The 26,840-nt window shown below is 33.4% G+C and overlaps 1 protein-coding gene across 1 annotated transcript in view; it reads left to right on the forward strand.

Moving 5' to 3' along the window:
- Positions 1–26,840, forward strand: part of CNGB3 (cyclic nucleotide gated channel subunit beta 3) — a 274,698-nt gene that overhangs the window by 206,351 nt on the left and 41,507 nt on the right. The window contains exons 9-14 of the mRNA XM_074278924.1: positions 2,078–2,164; positions 10,393–10,457; positions 11,206–11,328; positions 20,527–20,668; positions 22,803–22,962; positions 26,032–26,129. Of these exons, the coding sequence (XP_074135025.1) occupies positions 2,078–2,164; positions 10,393–10,457; positions 11,206–11,328; positions 20,527–20,668; positions 22,803–22,962; positions 26,032–26,129 (675 nt within the window). The remainder of the gene's footprint in view (positions 1–2,077; positions 2,165–10,392; positions 10,458–11,205; positions 11,329–20,526; positions 20,669–22,802; positions 22,963–26,031; positions 26,130–26,840) is intronic.

A 26,840-nucleotide genomic window follows, 5' to 3' on the forward strand; every position in this document is an offset into this window, starting at 1 on the left:
AAGAGCTTTAGTTTCATTCAGGAATTCTGGTTTCTTCCAGTAGGTCTGTGCAGTAACTTCAAATGAGTTAATTCACAGTTCCAGATCACAGTTCCCTCATTTGCAAAATGCATTTGCCTTTTGCACTGTCCCATCTCCTTCTCAAAATTATAATAAGAACAGATAACATTTGGGAAATGCTATTAAGAGGCAAAATAAGGAGTCTTATTATATTATTTATTTACTATATCAGTAACATGTTAATAAATAACAAATGGTCTGGTTAATTCAGACTAAAAGTTCCATTTTTATTCCCAAGTTTCAGTTCCCCAGATAATTGTCTTTATCTCCTATTCCATATCTGTGACCTTGAATAAAAGCCTTAATTGTTCTGTAACTTAATTTTATTATTTCTAAGATGTCTATAAAAACATACACATACCTATTAATCAAAGTTATATGGAAATTAGTCCTCCTACTATTCCCAGTCCAAACCATCTTTCCCAGGCTACCATTCCATGTAGGAGAATAAAACCTAGAGTCCTTAAGGTACAAGAGTTGGGTGGATGGCAAGATCAGATATTCTTTAGGATTTATTAGTAATAAGTCGGATGACAGTGCTGGGAGTCTGGAGGGTATAGAAATCAGCCCAGACAGTAAGAAGTAGAGCATCGGAAGATGCAGTGGCAAAGGAAAAAATGTAGCCCTCCACCTCACTTCAAGGATAAGAGTTGTATTCAATTCATCCAAATCATGTGAATGTTCATACCATTTTCCCACCAGCTGCCTTGCTGCAAACTTTACAATGGATGAGTAAAGGAAGGGGTATCTCTGTGGTAGTCTACCCAGCCATCTCATGGGGACTAGAGTGAAAAAAGCCCTGGCATCAAGGAAGGGAGAAAAGGAAAGAAAATAGAGCAGGATTTGCCCAATGGCAGGTCTTGCTGCCAGGTCACCTCATGGGGTCTAGGCTGCCAAAGGGTCAGAAGAGGGAGAAAAGGGAAAGTAAGAAGGGAGAGTGTCTCTGAGAGTAGATTAAGTGGTGGGTGAAAGGTCTCAGTTAAGGCATTGCCACCAAGATAGAATACTTTTGTATAAGAACCTTACAACTATCCATAGAAGAGGAGGAATAAGTATTACAGACAGACATGGAGAGACATAATGGAAATAACAGTGATTTGGGACCTAGTTTTCACTTCTAGCTCAACCACTTACTAACTATGGAACTTTGCCCAAATAATTTAATATCTCTGGTTATGTTTCCTCATCTTTAGAATAAGGATAGTCATAGTTTTATACCTACCCTGAAGGGCTATTGTTATAAATAAATGATGTAATAATGCACATAACAGGCTTTGAATACAATTGGTGGCCAAAATAAAAATCTGAAATGATCCCTTAGCTATTCAACAGCTCCTCCCTTCAGACCATGTATGAAAACTACTGAAGACTTGCAAAAGAAACTGACTTGAGTTTCAACCATTCTTCCTTCCCTTACATGGACTCTGCTAAAGGTGCTACCCAAAACAGTAAATTATCAGTCCAAAGGTAGATAATGGGAAAACAGAACAAAGGACCCAGATAATCCACTAGATAGATAATGAGCCTCAGAATACTCAAGAATTTGACTGCAACGTAAAAATACATTGGAAGCGATGAATGTTCAGTGGTTTCAAATAAAGCCAAAGAGAGGTTTGATTTTCAGGCCAAAAGGCTGCTTCCCAGTAGTATTTTAAAAATATTATTAGAATGTACTTAAGCATCAGCAGCTATGCCATAAATTAAGTGTATGTGATAACTCAAGCTGTGCTGTATAAGGGGTAAAAAAATCTCTCCTAGGATTCAGTGACTAAAAAAGGATCAAGTTCATGGTTGTTAATCCATAATAAATTTAAAGTGGGACAGCATTTATGAAACATAATAGAATTCTTGTTTTGTAATGATAATGTGGTTTTAGAACGATTTGAATTTCACTATGGAAAGCTCCTTCAAATAGAGGCCTACAGACAAATCTTTTCTGCACAATGAATGTTGAGTCCAGTAATGTTCAAAAAGGGGTGTAAACACATTATAATTGTCAATTGTACTCTTTCAACAGCTGGATCTCATGTCAATAATACCATTTGATGTTCTTTACTTCATTTTTGGGTTTAGTCCAATATTTAGAATAAATAGGACATTAAAGGTGAGTTACCTATAATTCATGCTTCTTTCTGAAACAGTTTAAGTGAAACAGCCTCTTAAAGTTAATGAGTTCAACAGATGTTTACTGGCTAAATTTAATTTTTTTTAATTTCCATAGTCTACATGATAGCATCATTATAAGCTAACCTTCCTACAGTGCTTTCTGTGTGTCAGGTACTGTACTAAGTGCTTTACAATTATCATCTCCCCAGATCTCACAATAACTCTGGGGGTAAGTGCTACAATTACTCTCACTTTACAGATGAAGAAACTAAAGCAAGCAAAGGTTAAGTGACTGGTACAGCTAGTAGATATCTCAGATATCTGAGACTGGATTTAAAAGTCTTCTTGACTCCATGTTCTATCTACCATACAATCTGGAAGGAGTGCTGTATTTGGATGCACAAAGACTGCCTCTGATATAGACTAGCTGTGACAGTGGAAAGTTATGGAAGGAAAAGGGAAAAGGAAAGGGAAGGGAAATAGAGAGAAGGAGGGAGGGAGAGAAGAAAAAAGAGAGGTAGGGATGGAGGGAAGGAGAAACAGAGAGAGAGAAAGGAATAGAGGGAGAGAGGAAGGAAGGGAAGGAGAGACAAAGGGAGGGAGGAAGAGAGGGAGGAATGGAGGAAGTGACAGGAGAGGAGAGGGGAGGAAAAGGGAGAGGAAGGGAGAAGAAGGGAAGGGAGGGGAAGGAAAGGGATGGGAGAGGAAAGGAGAGAAGAAAGGGGAGAGTGGAGGGAGGAAAGGGTAGAGAAGAGAAGGAAAAAAAAAAGGAAAAAGAAAAGGAACATTTATTAAGCACCTGCTATGTGCCCAGGCACTATGCTAAAAGCTTTATAAATATTATCTTATTTGATGATCACAACAAGAGGTAGGTGCTATTATGATCACCTTTTTACAGTTAAGGAAACTGAGGAGATACTAAGTAACTAACCAAATTTAACTCACATCTTCCTGCTCCAGACCTATACTATTCCACTTTGCCACCTAATGCTTCATTAAAAAAATAGTAATATACCAATGGTTTGATGATCTGCCTGAGTAAAAATAATCTCCATGTCCAGAAACTTCCAAATAAATAAAATTATAGATTAAGCTCCCCCCAAAAAAAACCACATATTTTCATTTACATATGAAGAATGTTTAGTAGTATAATAGAGGGCCAAACTCAAAGTCAAGAAGAATCTAAATCCTGTTTATAACCCATACTAATTGAATGACCCTAAGCAAATTACTTAATCTTTTAATAACCTAAGCAGTTCTCAAGACTATATCTTATGGAGAAATAAATAGAAGTCTCTTCTTGGGAACTCTCATTGCCCAATTTAATCTGTGACCAGTCTCCTGCAGTTCTTCAAATTAAACATCCAATTCCTGATTCTAGAATTTTTTCTCTGTCTTGTACTATATGTTCAGAATGTTTTCCTTCCTCATCTTTGCCAACCAGCTTCTTTCAAGCCCCAGCTAAATCCCCATCTTCTACATGAAGCCTTTCCTCTCCTGCCCTCCTTAAAATCTACCCTCTAAAATAATCTTCAGTTTTCCTTGACTCTAACTTACTTATTTCTTCTGTTTGTACATTGTTTTCCCCATTAGAATAGAGCTCCTTGAGAGCAGGTATTGTCTTTTTATTTGTATTTCCAACACAGTGCAACATATGGCACACAGTAGGCATTTAATAATTGTTGACTGACTACATAGATAAAATCATGGGCCCAGTCCCCACCCCCCAAAAAAGAATTCACAGTTCTTCAAATGCTCCTCAATTTCATAATGATTTATTCCCTCTAGTCTACCACCTAAACCAACAGCAAAAATCATAACAGAAATTAAAAACAAATAATGTGTTTTTTAATCATTGAAACTGATGTTTGGTTTTTTACATATTAGAATAGTTATTTCTAACACTTCCAAGTAAGCTCATTTTTAAATAAACCCCTGCAAAGTACAAATGTTTACATTTACATTTCCTTTATAAAGGGAAAATCTAGGCATTTCTTTTATGTGGAAAATAAACAACTTTCAAAAGAATCTAGGGAATGAGTATTTAGTTAACTTTCTTTTGTACCTAAAAAAAAAGAAAAAATGTTTTTTAAAAAGTCAGAAATGCTACATAATTGTTATTAATAGCAATACATGAAAAACCTGTATGATCATGAATAATTAATTACTGATGTGAGAATTCCCTCTATTAAAAGAGATCTCACTCACCCCAGACAATTAGATGAAACATGTAGAATAGTGGTTTTCCCAAGTGACAAAGGTAATTGTATCAGAAATCTCATCTCAATCTAGATCTTCCTAACCCCAACATCAATAGTCTATTCATTATGTAAATCTCACCCAAATGATCTAGAATTTAAAATGCAATTCTACATCTTCCATTTCCATGCCTCTGGACTGACTGTCTTCCATTTTTAGAATGCTCTATCTCCCTCACTTCCACCTCTTGTTTTCCTTCAATCCTTAGCTCAAATGTTTCTTTCTGCATGAGGCCTTTCCTGGTCACCTCCACTTGGTAGTGCCTTCCTCTTCAATATCATGTTGTATCTACTTTTTTCAGGTTTTATATATGACTATTTATGGGAGATATTTATATATGTGTACACTTGTCTCCCCATTTGTATGTAAACTCCTTGAGCTTAGTAGAAACTGTTATATTTCTGTATTTTTAAACCACAAATGGAAGACTTCATAATTATATTACTTTCTAGAAGATAACAAAAATGCTAATTAGCTGGAAGATTACATGCTGTCTAATCTATATGATAGCACTTTCACGATTTTTTAGTGTTACTAAATCATGAAATATTCTCACCATAAGCAATGATCTCTGGAATATTGATTCAAATTAAGGAACTCTTGGTGGCCCCCTCGAGGAGTTGATAACCCAGCTCTCATCCTAGCCCTCACCAAATTTCAAGTTCAAGTGGAGGTGTGTCAAACCTAACCCATTAAGCTCCTTTGAATTCAATGGATTGAGATCTTTCTGAATTTAGACTGGGAAATTCCAGGACCTTGAGTGTGCCATGATCCCCTCTCCACCTATATCTATATCCACTATATCCACCCCCCTCTCCAAAGAAGAACTAGAGCCCTTGAACTTTTAAATATCTTACAGATATACTGCAGCCTTTACTAACAATGCCACTTTGACTGTGACCAAACTATAGGTCATTTCAGTGTCCTAAAAAGAGTATCATTTTGAGACACCAATTCTTAGAGGTTTTTTACCAAGTGTTTGTCTTTTAATTATAAATCAGCAAAGTAATTAAGTATTGGCAACAAGTTACTGTTAAAAAAAAAAAGATGGAAGCAAAAAATCTGGAAATGTGAACTTCTTTAAAGGAAATTAAATTAAATTCAAGGGGCAGCTAAGTGGTGCAGTGGATAGAGCACCAGCCTTGAATTCAGGAGGACCTGAGTTCAAATCTGGTTTCAGACACTTAACACTTCCTAGCTGTGTGACCCTGGGTAAGTCACTTAACCCCCCAGCCTCAGGAAAAAAAAATTAAATTCAAAAATATTCTCTATGAATTTCTTTAAAGGAAATTAAATCAAATTCAAAAATATTAATTAAGAACCTACTCTGATCAAAGTATTGTGGGAAATTGCTGAAAACATAACAAATTTTTTTAATTTACATAGGCCTTGTATTCAAGGAGTTTACATTCTACCTTTCAAACTTCATTCTACTATTCCCAAATCACAAATAAATTGAATGTATAGGTTGAGATAAATAACTATACAATTGTAAAACAAGTAACTGTGTTAAATATTCAATGATTTTTTGCTTAAAATGAGTTTCTTATCTCTCTCCCAAAATGTCTAATGCTTAATATGACTGTTTTCACAAATGCCTAACACATTTATGGAAAGATACCATTTCCATGTCAAAATATTTTAAATGCTATTTGAGATCTGTCATACTTTTGGTTGGTCTGTTGTGAAAGTTTGATTTTTTTTGTCCATTAAGAAATTTTAAAGCAGAATCAAGTTATTCTTGTAGATTCCCAATCTGCTTAAAAGCAATTACCTTTTTTTTCTTTTGATATACATAAAGCGGTGTGTCTGTGTGTGTCGTGTATGTGTGTTTGTGTGTCTGTGTGTGTGTGGCAGCTCCTCAAGAGCATCCTCCTTCAAGTAATTGCTCACAGGTTTCAGTTGGGTCTTAGAGAGGCCTCAACTACTTTTAATTCATGAGATTTTCTGTGATTCTCATGAGGACTTAGAGTGAGAATAAATAACAATTATTTCTGTTTTTGCTAGTAATCCTGAGGGTCTTCCCCTCCCAGGTTGATTTTGTTTTTATTTTTATTTGTTGACTAGATAAAAGAGGCCATTCTTTGCCTCATTTCTTACTTAGCCTTAATCACTGAATGGGAGTTACCCCAATCAAACTGAGACCTGGGAAAGATTTTAGCTTAAAAGGCCAAGGTCTCTCAAAGGCTGCTGACTTTGTACAATCCTCCCTCACTTAAATCCAATTCATTTTCAAGTCATGACGTCATCTTCCTGATGTCATGGTCCTCTTCAAGAACTCAGGACAAACAATGAATGATCATCCTCAACATAGCTGCCAAATGGATGTTATAAATGTTCAGGTCCAACACACCACTTCCTTCCTGAACAAACTATCTCATTGCCTCTATGTTCAAATATACATATATATACTTATCATTTAAGTATATATTCACAATTTAATCATTTAAGTATATAGGTTCACAATCTGACCCTATCTTATTTTTCCAGGATTATTATGTATTATTTTCCTCACTCTCCTTTTCAACCATACTGGTTTTCTAGATATTTTTCACACTTCATCCATTATTCCATATTCTACTTTCCATTACCATGCTTATATACAAGCTGTCCATGCCTGGAGCAGACTTTTTCCTTATCCTTGCCTTGTAGAAACCTAATATTCTCCTAAGACTAAGATCGATTTCCCCCTGCCACACAAAGTCTTTCTTTGATCCTCCCGCAGAAAGAGTATTTTGAACTTATTTTATATATTATGCAAAAGTTCTTTCCCTCAATAAAATATAAACTCCTTGAGGCTAGGGAATATTTTGTGTTTGACATTGCATCCCCACTACCTAGCATAATATTTTGCACTTAATAAATGCTTGTTGAATAACTAAATACATTTTATTGTTTCTATATAAAAACTAAGGATAACAAGTTATGATGATTAGAGCAGTAGACAAGGAGACCAGAAGTCCTGTATTCAGATCCTAGCCTTAACACTTGACTATATGACTAGACAAATTTTCTAACCTCACTGAACGTTAACCAACACTCTAAATTTATGATCTACACTGATGTTTCACCAATTAGACCCCTGACTTTACATATGTAAAGTAGCATTTGTATCAATTTGTTAAGAAAGAAAGAAAAAAAGCAAAGCAAGAAAGGAAGGAAGGAAGGAAGGAAGGAAGGAAGGAAGGAAGGAAGGAAGGAAGGAAGGAAGGAAGGAAGGAAGGAAGGAAGGAAGGAAGGAAGGAAGGAGGAAGGAAGGAAGGAAGGAAGGAAGGAAGGAAGGAAGGAAGGAAGGAAGGAAGGAAGGAAGGAAGGAAGGAAGGAAGGAAGGAAGGAAGGAAGGAAGGAAGGAAGGAGGAAAGGAGGAAAGGAGGAAAGGAGGAAAGGAGGAAAGGAGGGAAAGGAGGAAAGGAGGAAAGGAGGAAAGGAGGAAAGGAGGAAGGAGGAAAGGAGGAAAGGAGGAAAGGAGGAAAGGAGGGAGGAAGAGGAAAGGAGGAAAGGAGGAAAGGAGAAGGAAAGGAGAAAGGAAGGAAAGGAAGAAAAGGAAGAAAGGAAGAAAGGAAGAAAGGAAGAAAGGAAGAAAGGAAGAAAGGAAGAAAGGAAGAAGGAAGAAAGAAGAAAGGAAGAAAGGAAGAAAGGAAGAAAGAAGAAGAAAGGAAGAAAGAAAGAAAGAAAGAAAGAAAGAGAAAGAAAGAAAGAAAGAAAGAAAGAAAAGAGAAGAAAGAAAGAAAGAAAGAAAGAAAGAAAGAAAGAAAGAAAGAAAGAAAGAAAGAAAGAAAGAAAGAAAGAAAGAAGAAGAAAAGAGAGAGAAAGAAAAAAAAGATTCTTTCCAGCTCCAAGAGTTTCCTGCTATCCCCAGGACCAAATCCCAGGATTTGGTGAAGTCATAGATTACTCTCTTCACTCCTATCATATTTAATCATTTAGAACCTGCTCTCTGAGTTAACATTATCTGTATTTTTCCCATCTTCTTGAGCTACAGGAACTAAAACTACATGTTCTAAGCACAAACATACATTAATGGATCATATTTTCTATTTGGGATCTCTTGCTCATATCAATGATGTCCAATTGTTTGTATGACTTTTGACTAAGGTGTTATATTGGATTATTATCCCCAAAAAAATCTGATCAAAAATCATCATCAGAATATATCTCTATCTTTGAGAATAAGGGAACAATTTTTTTGAAATGTGAACAACTTTTTCCAAAGTTAACTAAAACAATTTTTCTGTTACTGGTAGATTTGTGCAACTTTATCTGTATATTGCAGTATAATTTTAGATATTTTAAAGAATATAATACCCTACTTATCCAGCAATATCCTTCTTATACAATGCTAAGACTTTTTAGCAATTTCAACAACTTGGGATATAGTTATGAACCTGGAAGAGAAATAATGACTTAAAGGAAAAAGTAGTTGTCATTTTTAAAAGCATGAAAATCATCAAAGCAAGTCCTAAAGGAGTATATGTATTTTATGCAGATATATGATGACCAGTTTTAAGATTGGGGACAACTAGGTGACACAGTGGCTAGAGAATTGGGCCTGGAATCAGAAAGACTCAAGTTTAAATCTGGCTGCAGTCACTTACTAGCAGTGTGACTTAACTCCGTGGGCCTCAGTTTCCTCATCTGTAAAATTAGCTGGAGAAGGAAATGGCAAACTATTCCTGTAGCTTTGCCAAGAACCCTCAGTGGGGTTACAAAAAGTCAGATAGGAACAAAATGACTGAACAACAACAAATTAATGCTGTCATTAGATACTCGTTGAATTTAATTGAAATAAAAGGCATCAGATAGAGCAGGGGATAGAGCATTAAGCCTGGAGTCAGAAAGACAGGTTCAAATCTGGCTCAATCATTTACTAGTTATGTGACCAGGGAAGTCATTTAATGTGTTTGCCTTAGTTTCCCTAACTGTAAAATGGATATGAAAATAGCATCTATCTCCTAGGGTTGTGAGGATCTCATGAATAACAATTGTAAAGTCCTTAACACAATGCCTGGCACATAGTAGATGCTATATAGATGCTTATTTCTTTCCTTTTTTTCCCTAAAAATAGATAGCATTTATTTATTTTACATATATATTTATAATAAATGTATATATTTAAATGTATAAAGCACTTCATATATAGTATGTCATTTGATCCTCACAACCACCCAGGGATACTACTGTTATCTCCATTTTGTAGATGAAGAAAAAGACACAGACAAGTTAAGTGATTTGCCTGTGTTCACACAGATAATAATTATCCAAGGCAGAACTTGCATTCAGATCTTATTGACTTCAAGGATCAATCAGTCAACTACATGCATACTATTTAGATGCTACACACACTCGCCATGAAACCCCTTAATTATATTGATGTAAGGGACAGAAGTAATATCCATATGAGAACAATATTTATTATAAATCATAATTGTAGCCTTATTGGTGTAAGAACTACCAGTCAGGAAACTTCTTCTACCTATATAGGTAAGAAATTATTTTGCAACTTATACTCTTAGAGAGTTACTTACCTAGGGCACTGAAACATTTATTGATTCATCCAGGATCACACATCTAGTATGTGTCAGAGGTTGGATTTGAACCCAGGACTCCTGATTCCAAAGTAATTTTGATTTCTTTGTACTTTTTGTCTATGTGATCTTTGTAAAAATTAATATTATATAGTTGATTTTATTCCAATTTTCACTAACCAAAAAAGTCTGTAATTTTATGATGTTATTAAAATAACATAGTGTCTAAATTGGTATTGTGTCTAAAATGGTACCTATAGGACATTCCCATAGAAAATGAAGCTGATTTTTTTGGGGGGGAGGGAAGATTTATAAATGAAAATATATCATTATATAAGCACACAGATCATAATGGCTAACTCCATTAGGAGCAGCTACATTTAAAGTAGGTATCTGTAAAACTAATATGTTACTTGATTTATTTCACTTGCCGTCCACAAAGTATACCTCATTCTTTGAGTTTAATGACCGCCTGGAATCAAGAATGAACAAAGCATACATCTACAGGTAGAGTATAATTCAAATTTTTGGAAAAGCGAAGATATTAATTGGTCCAACCAACCAGACAGACCTGTGGGTGGAATTAAGTCATGATCTCCCTCTTCAGCAAAGAGAAGACATTTTCTAGAATGGAAACATAGGGGGTTCATTACTAGGCTGATCTGATGGACACATTTTTAAATGAGATGTAAGTATAAGGATTACTTTATGATCTTACATGATTTTAGCTCTTGCGGGTGAGGGGGAAGACTATTACCAGCTTCAGTTGGGATTACTCTAGGCAGACATGCTCTTTTACAAGTCCATTGTATGTCTCTGTCACCACACCTCAGACCTAACTGAAATATATTCTTTTTGTTGTTCGGATCTTCTTGCAAAGTGTCCTTTAATCATATTGAATTGTGGGATAGAATCCCATGAGCCTTTCTGAGATATCCAGTTAAATTAGTAAGCTATGCTTTATGAGGCTCCAAACACAGAGGTGACTCTGGAGGCCAAGCCTTTCTTGAAGCTGATTCATACCATGTGTGAATGGAGAAAACAAAATCTTTTTTTTTTCCGACTTTGTCAAATCGAGTCAAGATGCTGAAACCAGAAAACAGGCAAAAGATACCATCATTTTCAATAGTCCTAATGAGAGTTAACACAACTAGAGGTGAAGGCAAGAGGGTCTGGGAGAAACTTCAAGGGAAAAATATAGGCCATATTTCAGTAAAATCATTAATTCTTGCTTGGCATATGTTATTCCTGACAGAGTCATTCGAACTACTGGATATCTGCTATTCGTCTTACATCTTAATGCATGCCTTTATTATTGTGCTTCAGACTATGAAGGAATTGGTAGCAGTAAATGGGTATATGATGGCACAGGAAATAGGTAAGTGCTAATTTTAAGAGAAACATTTATTGATTTTTCTCAGCTTCTATTTCAAGGTATGTCTTTTTAAAAAAAACTGTTTGGATAACTAACTTTTCAACAGCCCTACTGCTGATTGTTAGTAATGAATGATGCTAATTATTTGGTGGGCAGGTGCAGTGAATAATTAGTTTACCACTGAGGGGTTTTATGGGTTTATGAGTCAGCTATAACCACTAACTCAATTAAACATTTAGAAAGTAACAAGGGTTGTAAATTAAACTTGCCGATTAGGCATGCAAGTAAGTGTTCAAGGCATAAGAGATCATTTGAAAAGATTAGTGGAGTAGATTCAGAATGTGGTAGGCAGCAAGATGTCACTGGTTTATTTAACAGTGAAGTTTCCTTTCCTAAGGGACAAAGGCCTTAGGCTTAAAAGAGGCCCCACTAGTTTTCTGCACCAGTGAAAATCACATATGGGCTTATTGTAAAGCAATGTCCTTGCTGGAAAGTAGCAGATATTCGTATGTACTATCAAGGGCAACTCAGAGCAGTTATGGGAAGGATAGCAATTATAGGATAAAGGAAAGAGAGTGGAAACACTAGAATAATATAGTACCTGGAATGAATAAGGGGTGGTAAAAAAAAGTATTTGGACTTTTTTCCATACCTGGTTTTAATGAATTTAAAATCATAGAGGCCCATTGACAGGAATAAAAACCAGATAATGGCTTGTTGGAAAGGCTTGTAACCAATCCTGTAGGTCCTTCCTCTGGAAAATAAACTAATGTAAATAGAATTGCCCTTTTTCTCCCTCAATCCAATGACTAATTAGGATAGAAAATTAAGGTGCTTATAAAGTATACTAACAGAAAACATATGTGAGCATATATTTCAATGTATTCAGGCAATGAGTTCGGTTTATTCAGTCATAACTTTATTCTGAGATGATTCAATTCAACAAATATAATTTAAGCACAATGTAATATACTATGTCCAGAAATGATAATACACAGATAGAAAGGACACAGACCATACACTCAAGGAGTTTACAATTAAAATTGGTGAGGAGTAGGGATAGGGAATGCTCTGCATGATAAAGGGTTATGTCTAAATGTTGGGAGACTCAAAGTCTATCTTAATTACTTCTCTCACATTGGAGAACAGTCTGCCTGAACATCTGTGTAGTGTCCAAAACAAGTCATGGGCATTCCAACATAAGAGCCAAAGAGTTTTAGAATCATTTCAATAAGAATCTAGACATTGAGAAAGGCACAAAAAAAGCAATTCTGTTTCTTTTGTTGAATTTCATAAGAATGGTCTCTTAAGTGGTTTAAGATCATCCATCCTTCATAAAAACACATGATAAAAGATCCCCTCTACAGATTTCCTTTTATAGGCAGGCTGACATAGGTAATTTTCTCCCCCAAGAATGAGGTCTTCTCAGAAATCAGAGCTATCAATGCAGAACTGAGGGTAAGTAGTGGAATCAGAATGCAGAAGTTAATATTCCTTTTAAAGTAGCAGAGTTTCTGTAAGCAAAAATGAAAGAGCACAAAAATGCAAAAGTGGAGAAAAATTTGGCAGAAGAGAAGCAGAAGATGGTTTTAAAAAATGAATTCTATAAAACACAGAGTAACTTTCCTTGTAGACAAAGATTTGCAGAGATATTTCATGAATCATAGTCTTCACAAATCAAGAACCTGAATCTTATATTGCAGTAAATGGTACCATAAAACCATCCATATTTGTCAAATACAAGCGGCAAAGAACTGGTTCAATAAATCTTCCAGATAAGCACCAAAAGGGGAAAGAGGGGAAACCTGACCCTAACCACTTTAACATTTTATCACTGATTAGACTAAAGTCACAGAAGACAACATGCTTTCCAGATTTTCAGATGACAAAAGTCTGAGAAAGATAGTTAATGCACTATATGGTCAATTCAGGATTCAAAAAGAGTTTGGCAAGCTGGAACATTGTACTAAATTTGATCTTTCAAAAGTGCAAGTGAAAGGGTATCTAGACACTGGAGTAAATAAGAGTGTCAGGCTGGGAATTAAGCCAAGTATATTATTACTCCAAAAACATTCAACCAACTAAGATAATTTTTGATCCACAGAAGACAAGGGAAATATATGTGTGCTTATATTTAACTAAAGTAAATTAATTGCATCTTTAGACTGAATAAGTAAATAATGAAAATGTAGCAGTTCTAAGAGCCTGGCATTCCTTGATGTGATTTAGTGATAAACTTGGATGCAGAATATCAAGTGATCTTGGCCCTGACATTTATATCAGGTCCCTGTTGGCATGTACAATGTGGTAAACTGTTCAGAAGGGTCTTGGTAGTTGATGGGGAAAGGAACCATTAATACCCTTTCCAGAGACATTGGAAATAGACTCTAATAGGACTCAGTTTGTATTTTCCAAAAGATGGTAACATCTCGTTTTTAAGGGCAGAATAGTCCCCTGATGTGATATTTAGTATATAAACCAGGTTGCTTTGATTTTCCAATATTAGTACTATTTTCCCAGAGCACTTGCTTCTTTGTTTCACTAAGATCTTTCTGATCTAAACCACTTTGGGCATTTCCTTCATCAGATTTGTTCATCTCTGATGCACAGATTCTAGAAGTAAACAGTATGATCACAAGCAAAGGTACCACTTGGTAAATAGCTTTAGCAGTAACAAGAAAATAGCAAACTAGAACATCACCCAAGTGTACTCATCAATCTACCTACTAGCTTGGAAATTTAATCAAATACATTTGGGGTATACAATGTCATTCTCAGTTACAGTCTAATATAGATAAAAATAAGGTGGAATACCCATAGCTAGTAATTATCTGGAGCTAAATTCAAACTTCTTAACTCAAATTCAAGTGCTCTATCCACTGTACCACCTAGCAGCTTAGGAAAAGGGAGAGAGGATAGATGACTATAGCATTCCATTTCAAATTAGGTAAAAAGGAAAACAAATGAATCACAATTCTGGTGATGATCAATTCTTTCACAGTAGTAGAGAAATTGTTTCCCCCATTTTCCTCCTATGACCCCAGGTAACCTGTCACCTAAATAAGCTGTCAAATATATATAAAACTACAAGTCCAGAACCAGAAAGCAATTGGACTATGCCATGATGATGATGATGACGATTACAAACTGAATTTATTTATATAACATCTTATGACTTTAAAAAGTTTTTTAAAATATTATGTTAAAAAATATAGAAAACTGAGTCATAATTTGAAACTTTGCACTGTACTTTTTTCAAGATTCAGATTTTCCTTGATACTTTTATTGTGGTCAAAAAGTTAAATTGTAGTTGTTGAACAAAATCTGGGAAGATCTGAAGACAGAAAGTAAAAAGGAATGGATAGTATTTGCAGTAAACTTGTTAACTTTAAGAATACATTGTTACATTGAATTCAGTAAAAGAACATTCAGTTAATCTGAGACCATAAAATATTTGAGGAAGAACTCTGTCTGATAAGAACTACAGAGAAAAATGGAAAGTAATTTGGCAGAAATTAAGTTTGGAATAGTATCTAACACAACTTCTGACAATATTATCCATGTATTCTCTAGAGATCCTTGTTTTTGTTTCTTTGCTTTGACAATGAATTCAATGATGGATAATTTGGCATATGTGAAAACTTTCTATCTTTGGTTTCTGTGGGGGGTACACATCTAGCAAATATTTAAGAACACATGAACACCTAAGCAAATTGTGGCACAAAAATGTAATAGAATATTACTATATTATAAGATACAATAAATAAGAAAAGATCAGAAAAGCATAGGAAAATTTAGGTTAAGTTAATGCAAAATTGAATAAAGCTAAACCGGAAAAAAAAAAATCACAATAACTACAACAATGTAAATAGAAAGACCAAAACAGAAAAAAACTTAATTCTCTGAAGTTAAGGAGATTAATAAAATTTTAGAAAAGCTAGGTATGATAGACTTTTGGAGAAAACTGAATGGGAATAGAAGGGAGTATGTATTTTTCTAAGTTATCCAAGTTGTAAGTGGTACCCTCACAAAAATTGTATTAAGGTATAAAAACCTCACAACTAAAGAATTCAAAAAAGGAATGTTAAATGCATAGTTTTTAAACAAGAATGCAGTAAAAACTACATTTTTAAGAGCCATGAAAGCATTGATTAAAAACTAATTGGAAATTAAATGATTTAACCCTAAAGAAAAGTAGGTCAAAGAACAAAATCATAGAAACAATAATTTCATTAAAGAGAATGCTAACAGAAACAACATTCCAAAATTTGTAAGATACAATCAAAATAGCATTTAGGGAAAATTTTGTTATCTATAAATATAAATATGTATAAATAAAAGAGAGAAAGATCAATGAATTGGCCATGAAACAAACAACAACAAAAAAAAGCTAAGAAAAAAAAAAAAACAGATCTTAAATCCACAATTAAAAACCAAAAAGAAAATCCTGAAAATCAAAGGATAGATAAATAAAATGAAAGAAAAAAGAACTATGAATTAATGTATAAAACTAGGAGTTAGCTTTTTGGGGAGGAAAGAATTAAATAGACAAATTGTTGGTTAATTTTTTTTTTTAAAAGTCAAAATGTAAAAAAGGAATGTACTAACAATGAAGACAAAATTAAAACAATTATTATTAGTCATTAGTTAGTAATAGTTAGTATAACTAATATACATTAAAACAGACAATCTAAGAAAATGCATACATCTTTACAAAAATATAAACTGCCCAGGTTGACAGAACCTAAATAAGTCTATCTTAGAAAAACATATTTAGCAATCCATCAATGAGCTCCCTAAAACAAAATCCCCATGCCAAATGGATTTAAAGGTAAATTATATGAAACATTTAAGAAACAATTAATCTTCATGTTTTATAAGCTATATGGAAAATTGCTAAACAAGGGAAAGCAAAAACAGAAAAAGAAAACTATAATTAATAAATGTCAATGCAAAAAAATTATATAAAATACTGGCGAGGAGATTACAGCAAGATATCACAAAGATCATACACTATGCTCAGAAGGAAGTTGAAAATTATCAATTGATCATATTAATTTATATCAATAATAAAAACAATAAACTCATATGATTATATCAATAGATGCATAAATAATATTCATAAAGTACAATACCCATTTCTATGTTTAAAACATTAAAAAGCATAAGGATAAATGGAGCCCTTTTTAAATAAGTAATATCTAAAACTTAGAGGAAGCTTTTTCTGTGGTGGAGATATAAATATGAAGCCTTTCCAATCAGATCAAGAGTAAAATAAGGATGTCCCTCATCACCACTATTATTCAATGTTTTGCTTAATTTACTAGCTATAGCAATAAGGAAAAAAAAAAGAAATTGAAGGAATAAAAATAGTGAAGAAATAAAACTATCACTTTTTGCAGATGATATGATGGTATGCTTAGAGAATCCTAGAGAATCAACTAAAAACTAGTTGAAGCAATTAACTACTTCAACAAAGCTGCAGGATATAAAATAAACCCACATAAATCATCAGCATTTCTTTATACTTCCAACAAAACCAAGCAGCAAGATATAAAAAGAAAAATTCCCTTAAAAATAACTCCAAATAATAAAAAATACATGGAGTATACCTGTCAATACACACCCAGAAATTATGTGAACTTTTCACACAAATAAAGAAACATCTAAACAACTGGAGAAATATTAATTGCTTACAGGAAAGGCAAGCCAATATAATAAAAATGACTATTCTTTCTAGATTAATTTATGTATAAAGTGCCATACCATTCAAACAAACAAAGAATTATTTTATAAAGTGAAAAACATAACAATTCATCTGAAAGAACAAAAGATGAAGAATATCAAGAAATCAATGAAAAAATATTAAGAAAGGCAGATTAGCAATTCCAACTTTCAAACATTATAGTACAGCAATCATCAAAACAATCTGATTTAAAAGTAATAGAACTAAGGAGTGATAGATCATGGAATAAATTAGTCAACCAACACATAAGAGTAAATTACCATAGCATTTTAATGTTTAATAAATCCAAAAATCCATACTTTAAGAGTAAGAACTCAACATTTGACAACAATATTACAAAAACTGCAAAAATATACCGAGATAAGGTCAAAATAGATAAGTGATTAGAAATAATGGATATTAAAATTACATTAGAGAAGCATGGGAAAATGTACCTGTCAGATATATGGATAAAATAAAGAGTTTTTGATCAAACAAAAGATAGAAAGGATCATGGAAAGAAAAATAGATAATTTTGATTACATGAAATTAAAATACTTTCACAAAACCAAATTAATACAACCAAAATTGCAAAGGAAAATAGGAAAATAAGTGAACTTTTTATAGTAGATTTTTTTGAAATCTCATTTCTCAAATATATAGGGGCTGAGCTAAATTTATAAAAATGTCATTTCCCCAGTGGATAAATGATCAAAAGATATTAACAGCTAGTTTTCGTTGACTAGGGTATGGTTGAACAAGTTATGGCATATGCTTATGATAGAATACTATCCTATAATACTGTCCTATAAAAAATGATGAGCAGGATGCTTTGGAAAAACCTGAAAAGATTTTTATGAGTTGAAATTATACACAATAACAATAATATTGTAAGAATGATTAACTATGAAAGATTAGCTAGCCTGATCAAAATAATGATCTAAGACATTTCTAAGTACCCATGACGAAAAACTTCTTGAGAGCAGGAACTGTTCTGCTTTTGACTTTATATCCTAGATAACAGTGCTTGGCACATAGCAATCTCTCATTTTTGTTCCCCATTTGAACATAAACTCCTAATGATTGTTTCATTCTTCATACAGTATCCTCAATTCTTAGCACATTGCCAGAACTTCTTAAATATTTGTTGATTGATTGGAAGATTGACTAAAAGTTCAGTTTCTAATGATCTCCAAATTTTAATCTCCACACAGCTCACTCCCCAGCTATAACAAATAGCTATTTCATTCAGATTGATACATACTTTTAAAAAACTTTCCATGTGGAGGGGGGAACTATGTTTTCTTTTACAACATGGCTAATATGGAAATGTGTTTTCCATAACTTCACAGTATAATAAATATCAAATTGTTTGCCTTCTTGAGGAGTGGGGAGGTACCAGGAAAAAGACTAGAGGAAGAACAAGAATTTGGAACTCAAAATTTTTTTAAATGGTGTTTGGGATATATTTAATGATAGTTAAGTATTTAACAAAATAAGTAAAAAATCTATTTTAAAAAGGAATAAAAGTTTCCAGGCAAAAAGATTCTCTGGTCTCCAATATGGAGTATAATCAACAAGAAGTATGTTTGATATTTTTAATTGAGTATTTACTATGTATAAGTCACTGTGGAGTCATTTTATTCAAAGATGAGAATTATATTTTTATAAAAATGAACATTTATTGTATGGGATTGCCTGTCATCTAGGGGAGAGAGTAGAGGGAGGGAGGGGAAAATTTGGGAAAATGAATACAAGGGATAATGTTATTAAAAAAAAATTACTCATGCATATATACTGTCAAAAAATTTTTATAATTATAAAATTTTAAAAAATAAAATAAAGTTGTTTGGATAGAAAAAAAAGGCAACTAATAAAGACATCAGAGAAGAAAATGTCACAGAGGGTTAAAAAAAAATGAATATTTATTAAAAAGATACAAAAATTGTCTTTCAAAAAAAATCAGTGATATACTTCTTGCTTGTCAAAAGTGAACCTGCATAGCCACCAAGTGATTTTTCTAATGTCAGATTTGACCATGTAACCCCACCTCGGCAATAAACTCCGGTGGCTTCCTTATTCCCTGTAGGATCAAATGTAAATTCCTTTGCTTAGTAATTAAAGCTTTTCATAATATGGTCTTATCCTACCTTCCCACCTTTTATTTCCCTTCAATACTTAAATCCAGCCATATTGGCACACTGGCTAATTCTCCTTTACCACAGTCTTTCTGTAGTCTATAGGCCTTTGCAACAGCTGTCCTACATTTTTTGGAATATTCTCTCTTCATCTTAACTTCTTAGAATTCCTTATTTCCTTTAAGCTTCAGCTTGAGTTGCACCTTCTGTATAAGATCTGTCCTGGTCACTCCCTGCAGTTAGTGTCTTCCCTTCTATCTACTTTGTACCTGCTTTCCATGCATTTTCCATATGCTTATACATTTCCCTTGTTAAAAAATAAAAGCTCGGGGCAGCTAGGTGGCACAGTGGATAGAGCACCAGCCTTGAACTCAAGAGGACTCGAGTTCAAATCTGGTCTCAGACACTTAACACTTCCTAGCTGTGTGACCCTGGGCAAGTCACTTAACCCCAGCCTTAAAAAATAAATAAAATAAAATAAAAAATAAATAAAACAAAAGCTCCTTGAGAACAGGAAATGTTTTGGTTTTGTCTTTTGATCCTAGGTAACCAACAATTTTTGGTATATAGAAGTCTCTTATTTTTGTCTTCCATTTGAACATAAACTCCTAGTGACTGGTTCATCCTTTATATGATATTCTCAGTTCCCAGAACGCAGCTAATACTTCTTAAAAATTTATTGATTGACAGAATGTCCAATTTCTTAATCCTCTCCAAATTTTATCTCCATACAATCCCAACCTCTGTCAGCAATAGTTGAATAATTGTTTTTCCTGAGGTTCCTCCCAGGCCCCATGGTGTGCCCAGAGTGAGCAAGGTAAAGGCAAAAAGTGAGGTTTCTCAAGTATTTTGCTCTGGCTCTGTCCAAATGAATTTCAAATGAATCCTTTTTCTCTGATGCAAAGGAATGCAAAGCATTATATCAAACTACAATTTGTTAATAAATGTTCTTTTATGTTGGAACCAAAAATTTTGAGTATCTCAAGGCATTGAAGATCTTACAATAATTTTTTTTGACAAGAGGTGAATTTTTGTCATTGCCCAAATTATACTTTTTCTAATAACATTTCCCCTACTTCCATTCATCTGATCTAGCATATAGCATTGTTCTAAGTTTTCTATATTAAGATAATACGTGGTAGCTTTGATATGCATGTGTATAAACCATTACCAGGACAAAATTATATTTTTAAAATATATGTATAAAATCTTACATTTAAGTCAATGTATGCTTATAGATAAGTTAAAAGAAGAGCTTATAAACAGTCATCATGGTTCTTCAATATTAGTGACCAAAGTCAGATTAAAGCTCTAAATGAAATTTTTTTCTATTCACAGTTATCTGAGATGTTACTACTGGGCAGTACGAACTTTAATTACCATTGGTGGTCTTCCAGAACCACAAAACACATTTGAGATTACATTCCAACTCTTGAATTTTTTCTCTGGTGTTTTTGTATTCTCCAGCTTAATTGGACAGGTAAAATGGAAAAAAAAATTGTTAGATATATGTTGGATTTATTTTTAGCATGAATCTATATCCTTATTGATGATTGTTTTTAATGCACCTTCATTTCCAAATATACCTCTCTTTTTCTCTCCTCTCTAGGAGAATCCCTTGTGACAAAAAAAGAAAGAAATGAGACTAAAAGAATTCTTCAAAACCAACCAACATATTAACTGAGTCTAATCATGTATATATAATATTCCACATGCCATAGTTCTCCACCTTTCTAGTGAAGGGATGATTGTACACTTTCTTATTTCTACTTCAGGACAAAGTTTGATAATTATAATTAGCTTAATTGTTTTTCCTTTGCACTTACTTTGGTTTAATAATTATGTATATTGTCAGGGAAGGATAGTGTTCAAGAATGCTAGATATGGTTAAGTGTCTTGCTTAGGGTCACATGGCTAGTAAATATCTGAGAAAGAATTTGAATTCAAATTTTCTTGCTGCCATAAAGAAGAAATAAGAAAATGTACAATTGTTTTGTTCATACAAAAGTTTTTCAATTTCATATGTGTTTTCTTTTGCATTCTTTGCTATTAGTTAAGAATTCTTCTCCTAGCCAAAGCTATGAAGAGTATTTGAATTCATTTTCTTCTTTTTTTTCAAAATAATATGACATTCAGATTGTAGTCTATTTTGAGCTTATGGTGGGATATTGATTGATCCTATTTTAAACAGCATTATAGACAATATAGATAGGAGAGAAAAAGGGAGGCTATTGGAAGAATATTAATGTTTTACTAAGTACTTTACATATACTATCTCATTTAATCCTCATAACAAACCTATTATGTAGGTACCTTATTATTCCCATTATACTGACAATGTGACAGACCAAGAAATTTAGTGACTTGTACATTATTTACACATAAATGTGAAAGTTGTTATTTGAACCTAAGCCACTTCTGACTCCAAGGACTCTATGTCTTGTTCGTGATTAACTCAAATCATGAATCCCATGAAGTGGTCACATTATTTGCACTGCATATTTCCATTAGACTGGAACTATTATCATAATTTACAAAATTATAGCTTTGAATAGTAAAAATTTAAATACATGCAACCACTTCACAGGATTTATGATTCTCACCAACCAGATCTGGCTTTAGCACATTGTATCTTAACTAGTAATATATATATATATATATATATATATATATATATATATATATATATATATATATATATATATATATATATATATATATATATATATATATATATATATATATATATATATATATATATATATATATATTATTTGGCTTTCATCCACTTATGTATTTTTTATAACACATGTCCTGGGCTAGATAGAGGTGGGGAAATGCCATATATGTTCACCTCTTCTAGATGAAGAGGTCATTAATTACCACCACCCATCCCCATTTTAAATACACAAAGCAAATATCAAGCATTTATTTCCTGGTTTAGGAGAGAAGTAGGAGATGAATATAGAGGATGGAATTATACATTTATTTCTAGACTGACCTTAAAGATTAGGCTTAATTTAGAGTGAATTTTTACATCTCATTTATCAGCATCCATAGCTTGAAATACAATCATTCCTTCATTACTATTATAGCTGCTGAGGATAGTTAAATAATTTCAGCATATTTTAAATTTGTATGTATATTATAAATATAGATTTAACTAACATTATATAAATAGCACCAAATGAATTTGGAAGTTGTCAATTATCCCAATGAATCAGGATTACTTAGACATTCAGTTTGCATAATCCATGTACATAATTCCACTTTGACTTCTGACATCTGGATTGGCCAGCTATTCTGCCAAGAAGTTACTGAGCTTCCACTTCATTCTACTACGAAATGAGATCATGTTTATAAAGCATTTTTCTCAGTACTTTCTCAGTACTTAGCACATATTAGATACTTGTGTTTCCTCCCTCTCTCTTCCCCATCACCTGTGTATTCTGTGGAATTTTTAAACATGAATGCCCTATAAATCAGTAAGGAACAAGAACATTATCAAATTAAAAGTCTAATTTCATAAACCTTTCCTTTTTAAATCTACCTTCTGTAACCATTTGTAAAATCATATAAACAAATCAGAAATGATGAACTTTTTTATTTTTCAGATGAGAGATATCATTGGAGCAGCTACTGCCCAAAAGATCCACTTCCGTTCCTGTATGGATGATACCGTCTCTTATATGAACACATATTCAATACCCAAACTGGTGCAGAACCGTATTCGAACTTGGTATGAATATACTTGGACCTTTCAGAAAATGTTGGGTAGGTATACTTAACTATTCACTCTACCCCTGAAAGATACTGATATGAGCATTAGACTTGGAATACAAAGACTTGAAGATGAGGTTGAACTCTGTCTCATATCATTTTTGTCTTTGCACAAATCACTTAAAATCCATTTAAACTGTGTTGCCTTAACTGTAAAATAATGATAATAATAGTTTCACTATATATTTTATAGGGTAAGATGAGTACTCTATATACCATAACATGTCAAGTAAGAATGAATTTCTACATTTTATACATATATATTATATTATTATATGAGAAAATTACCTAAAAGCATTTTGTCAATGAAATAAGGATTATTCCTGGAGGTTAGGGTTAATTTTATCTTTATCTTCATATTCCCATTTCTTATTTGAGGTGTACAGATATTTGGAGAAAACTAGAATCTCTGATATAAGGGCTGCCGAACCCTTTTCAGGAATGCTCATTCACCATTGGTGTACATTTGTCACCCAACTTTCATCTGTGGCTCCAAGAAATAATTAATATACACAGTGGCCATACCTTGATAAAGCATCTCATGGGCTAAAGTAGGTTGAGGATAACTGCTGGTGAGTTACAATCAAAGTCAGAACTGGACATGTGTTTTTCTGGAGTGGGCACAGTAATGGGGAGCATCACATAAAACTAGTGTCAGTTTAAAATCAAAACAAATCTGGTCAATAAGCTTGTATGACCCCTAAAAGAAGTGAATGACAGACTCATGACAATGCAATTGCCATTTTCAGGAATGCTCCATGTCACCATCATTAGTGATGAAGCCTGATGAGGTTCCATATGTGGAACCAATGTCTCTCTCTCTCTCTCTCTCTCTCTCTCTCTCTCTCTCTCTCTCTCTCTCTCTCTATATATATATATATATATATATATATATATATATATATATATATATATATATATATATATATATATATATATATATAGTGCTAGTTCAGCTTTGGGGAGGCTCTGAAGGAAAATGTGGGAGAAAAGACATATTAGGTTGCCTATCAAACTGAAGGTCTATAGAGCCATTGTGCTGATCTTATTATTCTTGTATGCTTGTGAAATCTGAACAGTGTACCAACAGCATGTCAGGAAACTAACTCACTTCCATATGAATTGTCTCAGAACGATTCTGAAGATCATCTGATAAAAGAAGGTAACCGACACTTAGGTCCCCTCTTGAGCTAAATTGCCTCGAGTTCAGACTACCATACAAAGCATAACCCCAATGGGCTAGTCACTTTGTTCAAATGCCAAATGTACATTTATCTAAAAAACTATTTTATAAAGAGGTCACACAAATCAAGCACTCAAATGGAGGTCAGAAAAATAGAAACAAGGACACCTCAAGGTCTCTCATAAGAACTTTAGAATCATTTGCATAACATAGGAGATGCTGGCAAAAATTTCCCAGCATAGCATGCCCACATCACAAATATTCTGTGCTCTATGAGCAAAGCAGAATTATGGTACCCAAAAGAAACATGAGAAGTATAAATTTAGAGACACTGTTACTCCAAATATTCACATGAATGCACTATTTTGCTCAACCTATGGTGGAGCCTTCAGAGTTCATAATGGTCTGATCAGCCATAATCAGAACCCAACACAGTGATGTCAGTTTGGTCTTCTTCTTCAAGCACGAAAGACAAGAACAATCTAGCACAGTGCCTTTTACATAGCAGACATTAAATAAATGCTTATTTGATTAAAATACACTGACTTGAAAGTGATCTATAAAAACAAATTATTATTATTAAAAGCATATCTTTTTTTTCTTTTTTGAGACAAACTGGAGCTAATTGGATTTGAGAAGAGGTAGTCTCAAAAGCAAATAATTCTACAATTTGTATTTCCTTAATGAGTCATAGTTTTTATATAAGGAATTTACTAAATAGAGATTTTTTTTTTCTTTAAAAGCTGACCAGATTTTCCAAGGCTATGTTTTGCCCTCACCCCTAGGGATTTCAATAAGTATGGACAGAGAGATTACAACTCAGGCAACTAAGTGGCTGCTTTAGTATGTTAACTAGTATCTTGGTGACCTTAAAAAATTAATGCCATTGGTGGCCACAAAGTTGTTGTGTCCCCCAGAGTATTTTGCAGTGCTTACTGCTGATAAATAGTATCCTTGGAGCCAAACTCTATGCCCTAAAAAATTCAATGAGAGAAAAATAAGGCAGTCTCTTAGAGCCTCTAGAAACTATTGGGTTTAAAGACTGAAAACTAACTCCTAGCAGTGTTTCTTACAAGTGATGAAGGCTAAACACCCTTTGTTTCCCCTCCTGTCCTTTTTGGCTATCTCTCCTCCTGCTTCATCTTCATGGAGAAAAGAGGGGGTGGGAAGGGAAGAAAAGGGGGAGGACAGTACACAATATATAAACCACCTCTTAAAGCTATCTTGAAAGTAGGTAAAGGACAGAATTAAAAGAATCAAGAGATTTTCCTCTTTCCTAATACTCTCCCAGTACTCTATGATTCTCAGCCCCGAGGCAAAACATGTGATTATTAGCACCTATGAATCAGCTATGTCATTTTATTTGCAAGAATATGTTCTGTCTTGTTTGTATTCCCATGAGAAAAAAAAGTCTAAAAAAAGTGATTGTTGAGAAAATAATCATATTGACAATAATAATTATAATTATTAATATTTTATATTGCATCTTTCATCCTAAAAGTTCAAAAACAGTTTCATATTGTAAGCTCTCATTAGACATGTTGCTGATGCAGGAAAAAAAAAAAAAGTTACCATTATCATCATTTTATAGTTAGACTCACCAGCAGAGCTCAATCTGGAATATGGGTCTATTTACTTACATCCTAGCATTTTCTCTGCTGATACAGAGCAGCACTTAATAAACACATGTTGACTTGACTCTTTCCATTTTTTAATATTGTTTCTATAGATGTGCAAAAAGTAGAACATTAATTTTCATTGCTCTATTTCCTTCATCTAACCTATTTTACCTATTCCTATTTATTATATAATAATCTTCCCATTTTGGTGAATATGTTTATATCTTCTTCTTCTTTTTTTTTTTTCTTGCCTTTTTGAAGATGAATCAGAATTCCTGGAAAACCTGCCTCTCAAGATGCAATTGGCCATTGCCATTGATGTGAATTTCAACATCGTGACTAAGATCGACTTGTTCAAAGCAAGTGCTTATATAATGAGGGATAATACATCATATTTGGGGTCTGTAGAATCTGAATCATGGTCACAGAGAATTAACTTTTACTGTAAGCTAAAATAAGCTCAAAAATTAAGTATAAGAAAGTCACTTGCCAGATCTTTTTTCAGCAAAGTTTTCATTTGATCCCCTTTGTCTCTTAGCCTCTATTTCTTGATTAAAACCAAGGAAGAAGTGATTTCTTCAAGCTGTTAGTTTAATTTGTACTAATTTAAATACAATTATGTTACAGATGGGCAGTCTGCTTTCTGAATGTGCCTTAGCCAAGTCTATTGAGCAAGATCCTGGTTAGGTTCAGATTGCATTATCAAGCTTCATGATGTACCATTCTGAAGGCTTTGGGATCCAAACCTCTAAATTTTTCAGGGGGTTTTCTCTGTAGTTTTTGTAGAAATATCTTTCTTTTTACATATCCATAAAACAGAGATTATTTAAAATCTTTAAATTCTTATACAATTTACTAAGCAACTTTAAGTGAAGAATAGTATATAGAGACTTAGCTAGCTAGCCTTGGAGCCTCTGCTTCCTAATTTCCCTGGCTTCCTTCAAGACTCAGTTCAAATATCAATTTCTTCAGGAGGTCTTTTGTGGTCCCCCCACCTGCTAGTATCTTTCTCTATGAAATTACTTCTCATTTATATATGTTTTATATATGTGTGTGTTATCTACATATAA

The sequence above is a fragment of the Sminthopsis crassicaudata genome, chromosome 1 (assembly GCF_048593235.1).
Source record: "Sminthopsis crassicaudata isolate SCR6 chromosome 1, ASM4859323v1, whole genome shotgun sequence".
Lineage (NCBI taxonomy): Eukaryota > Metazoa > Chordata > Mammalia > Dasyuromorphia > Dasyuridae > Sminthopsis > Sminthopsis crassicaudata.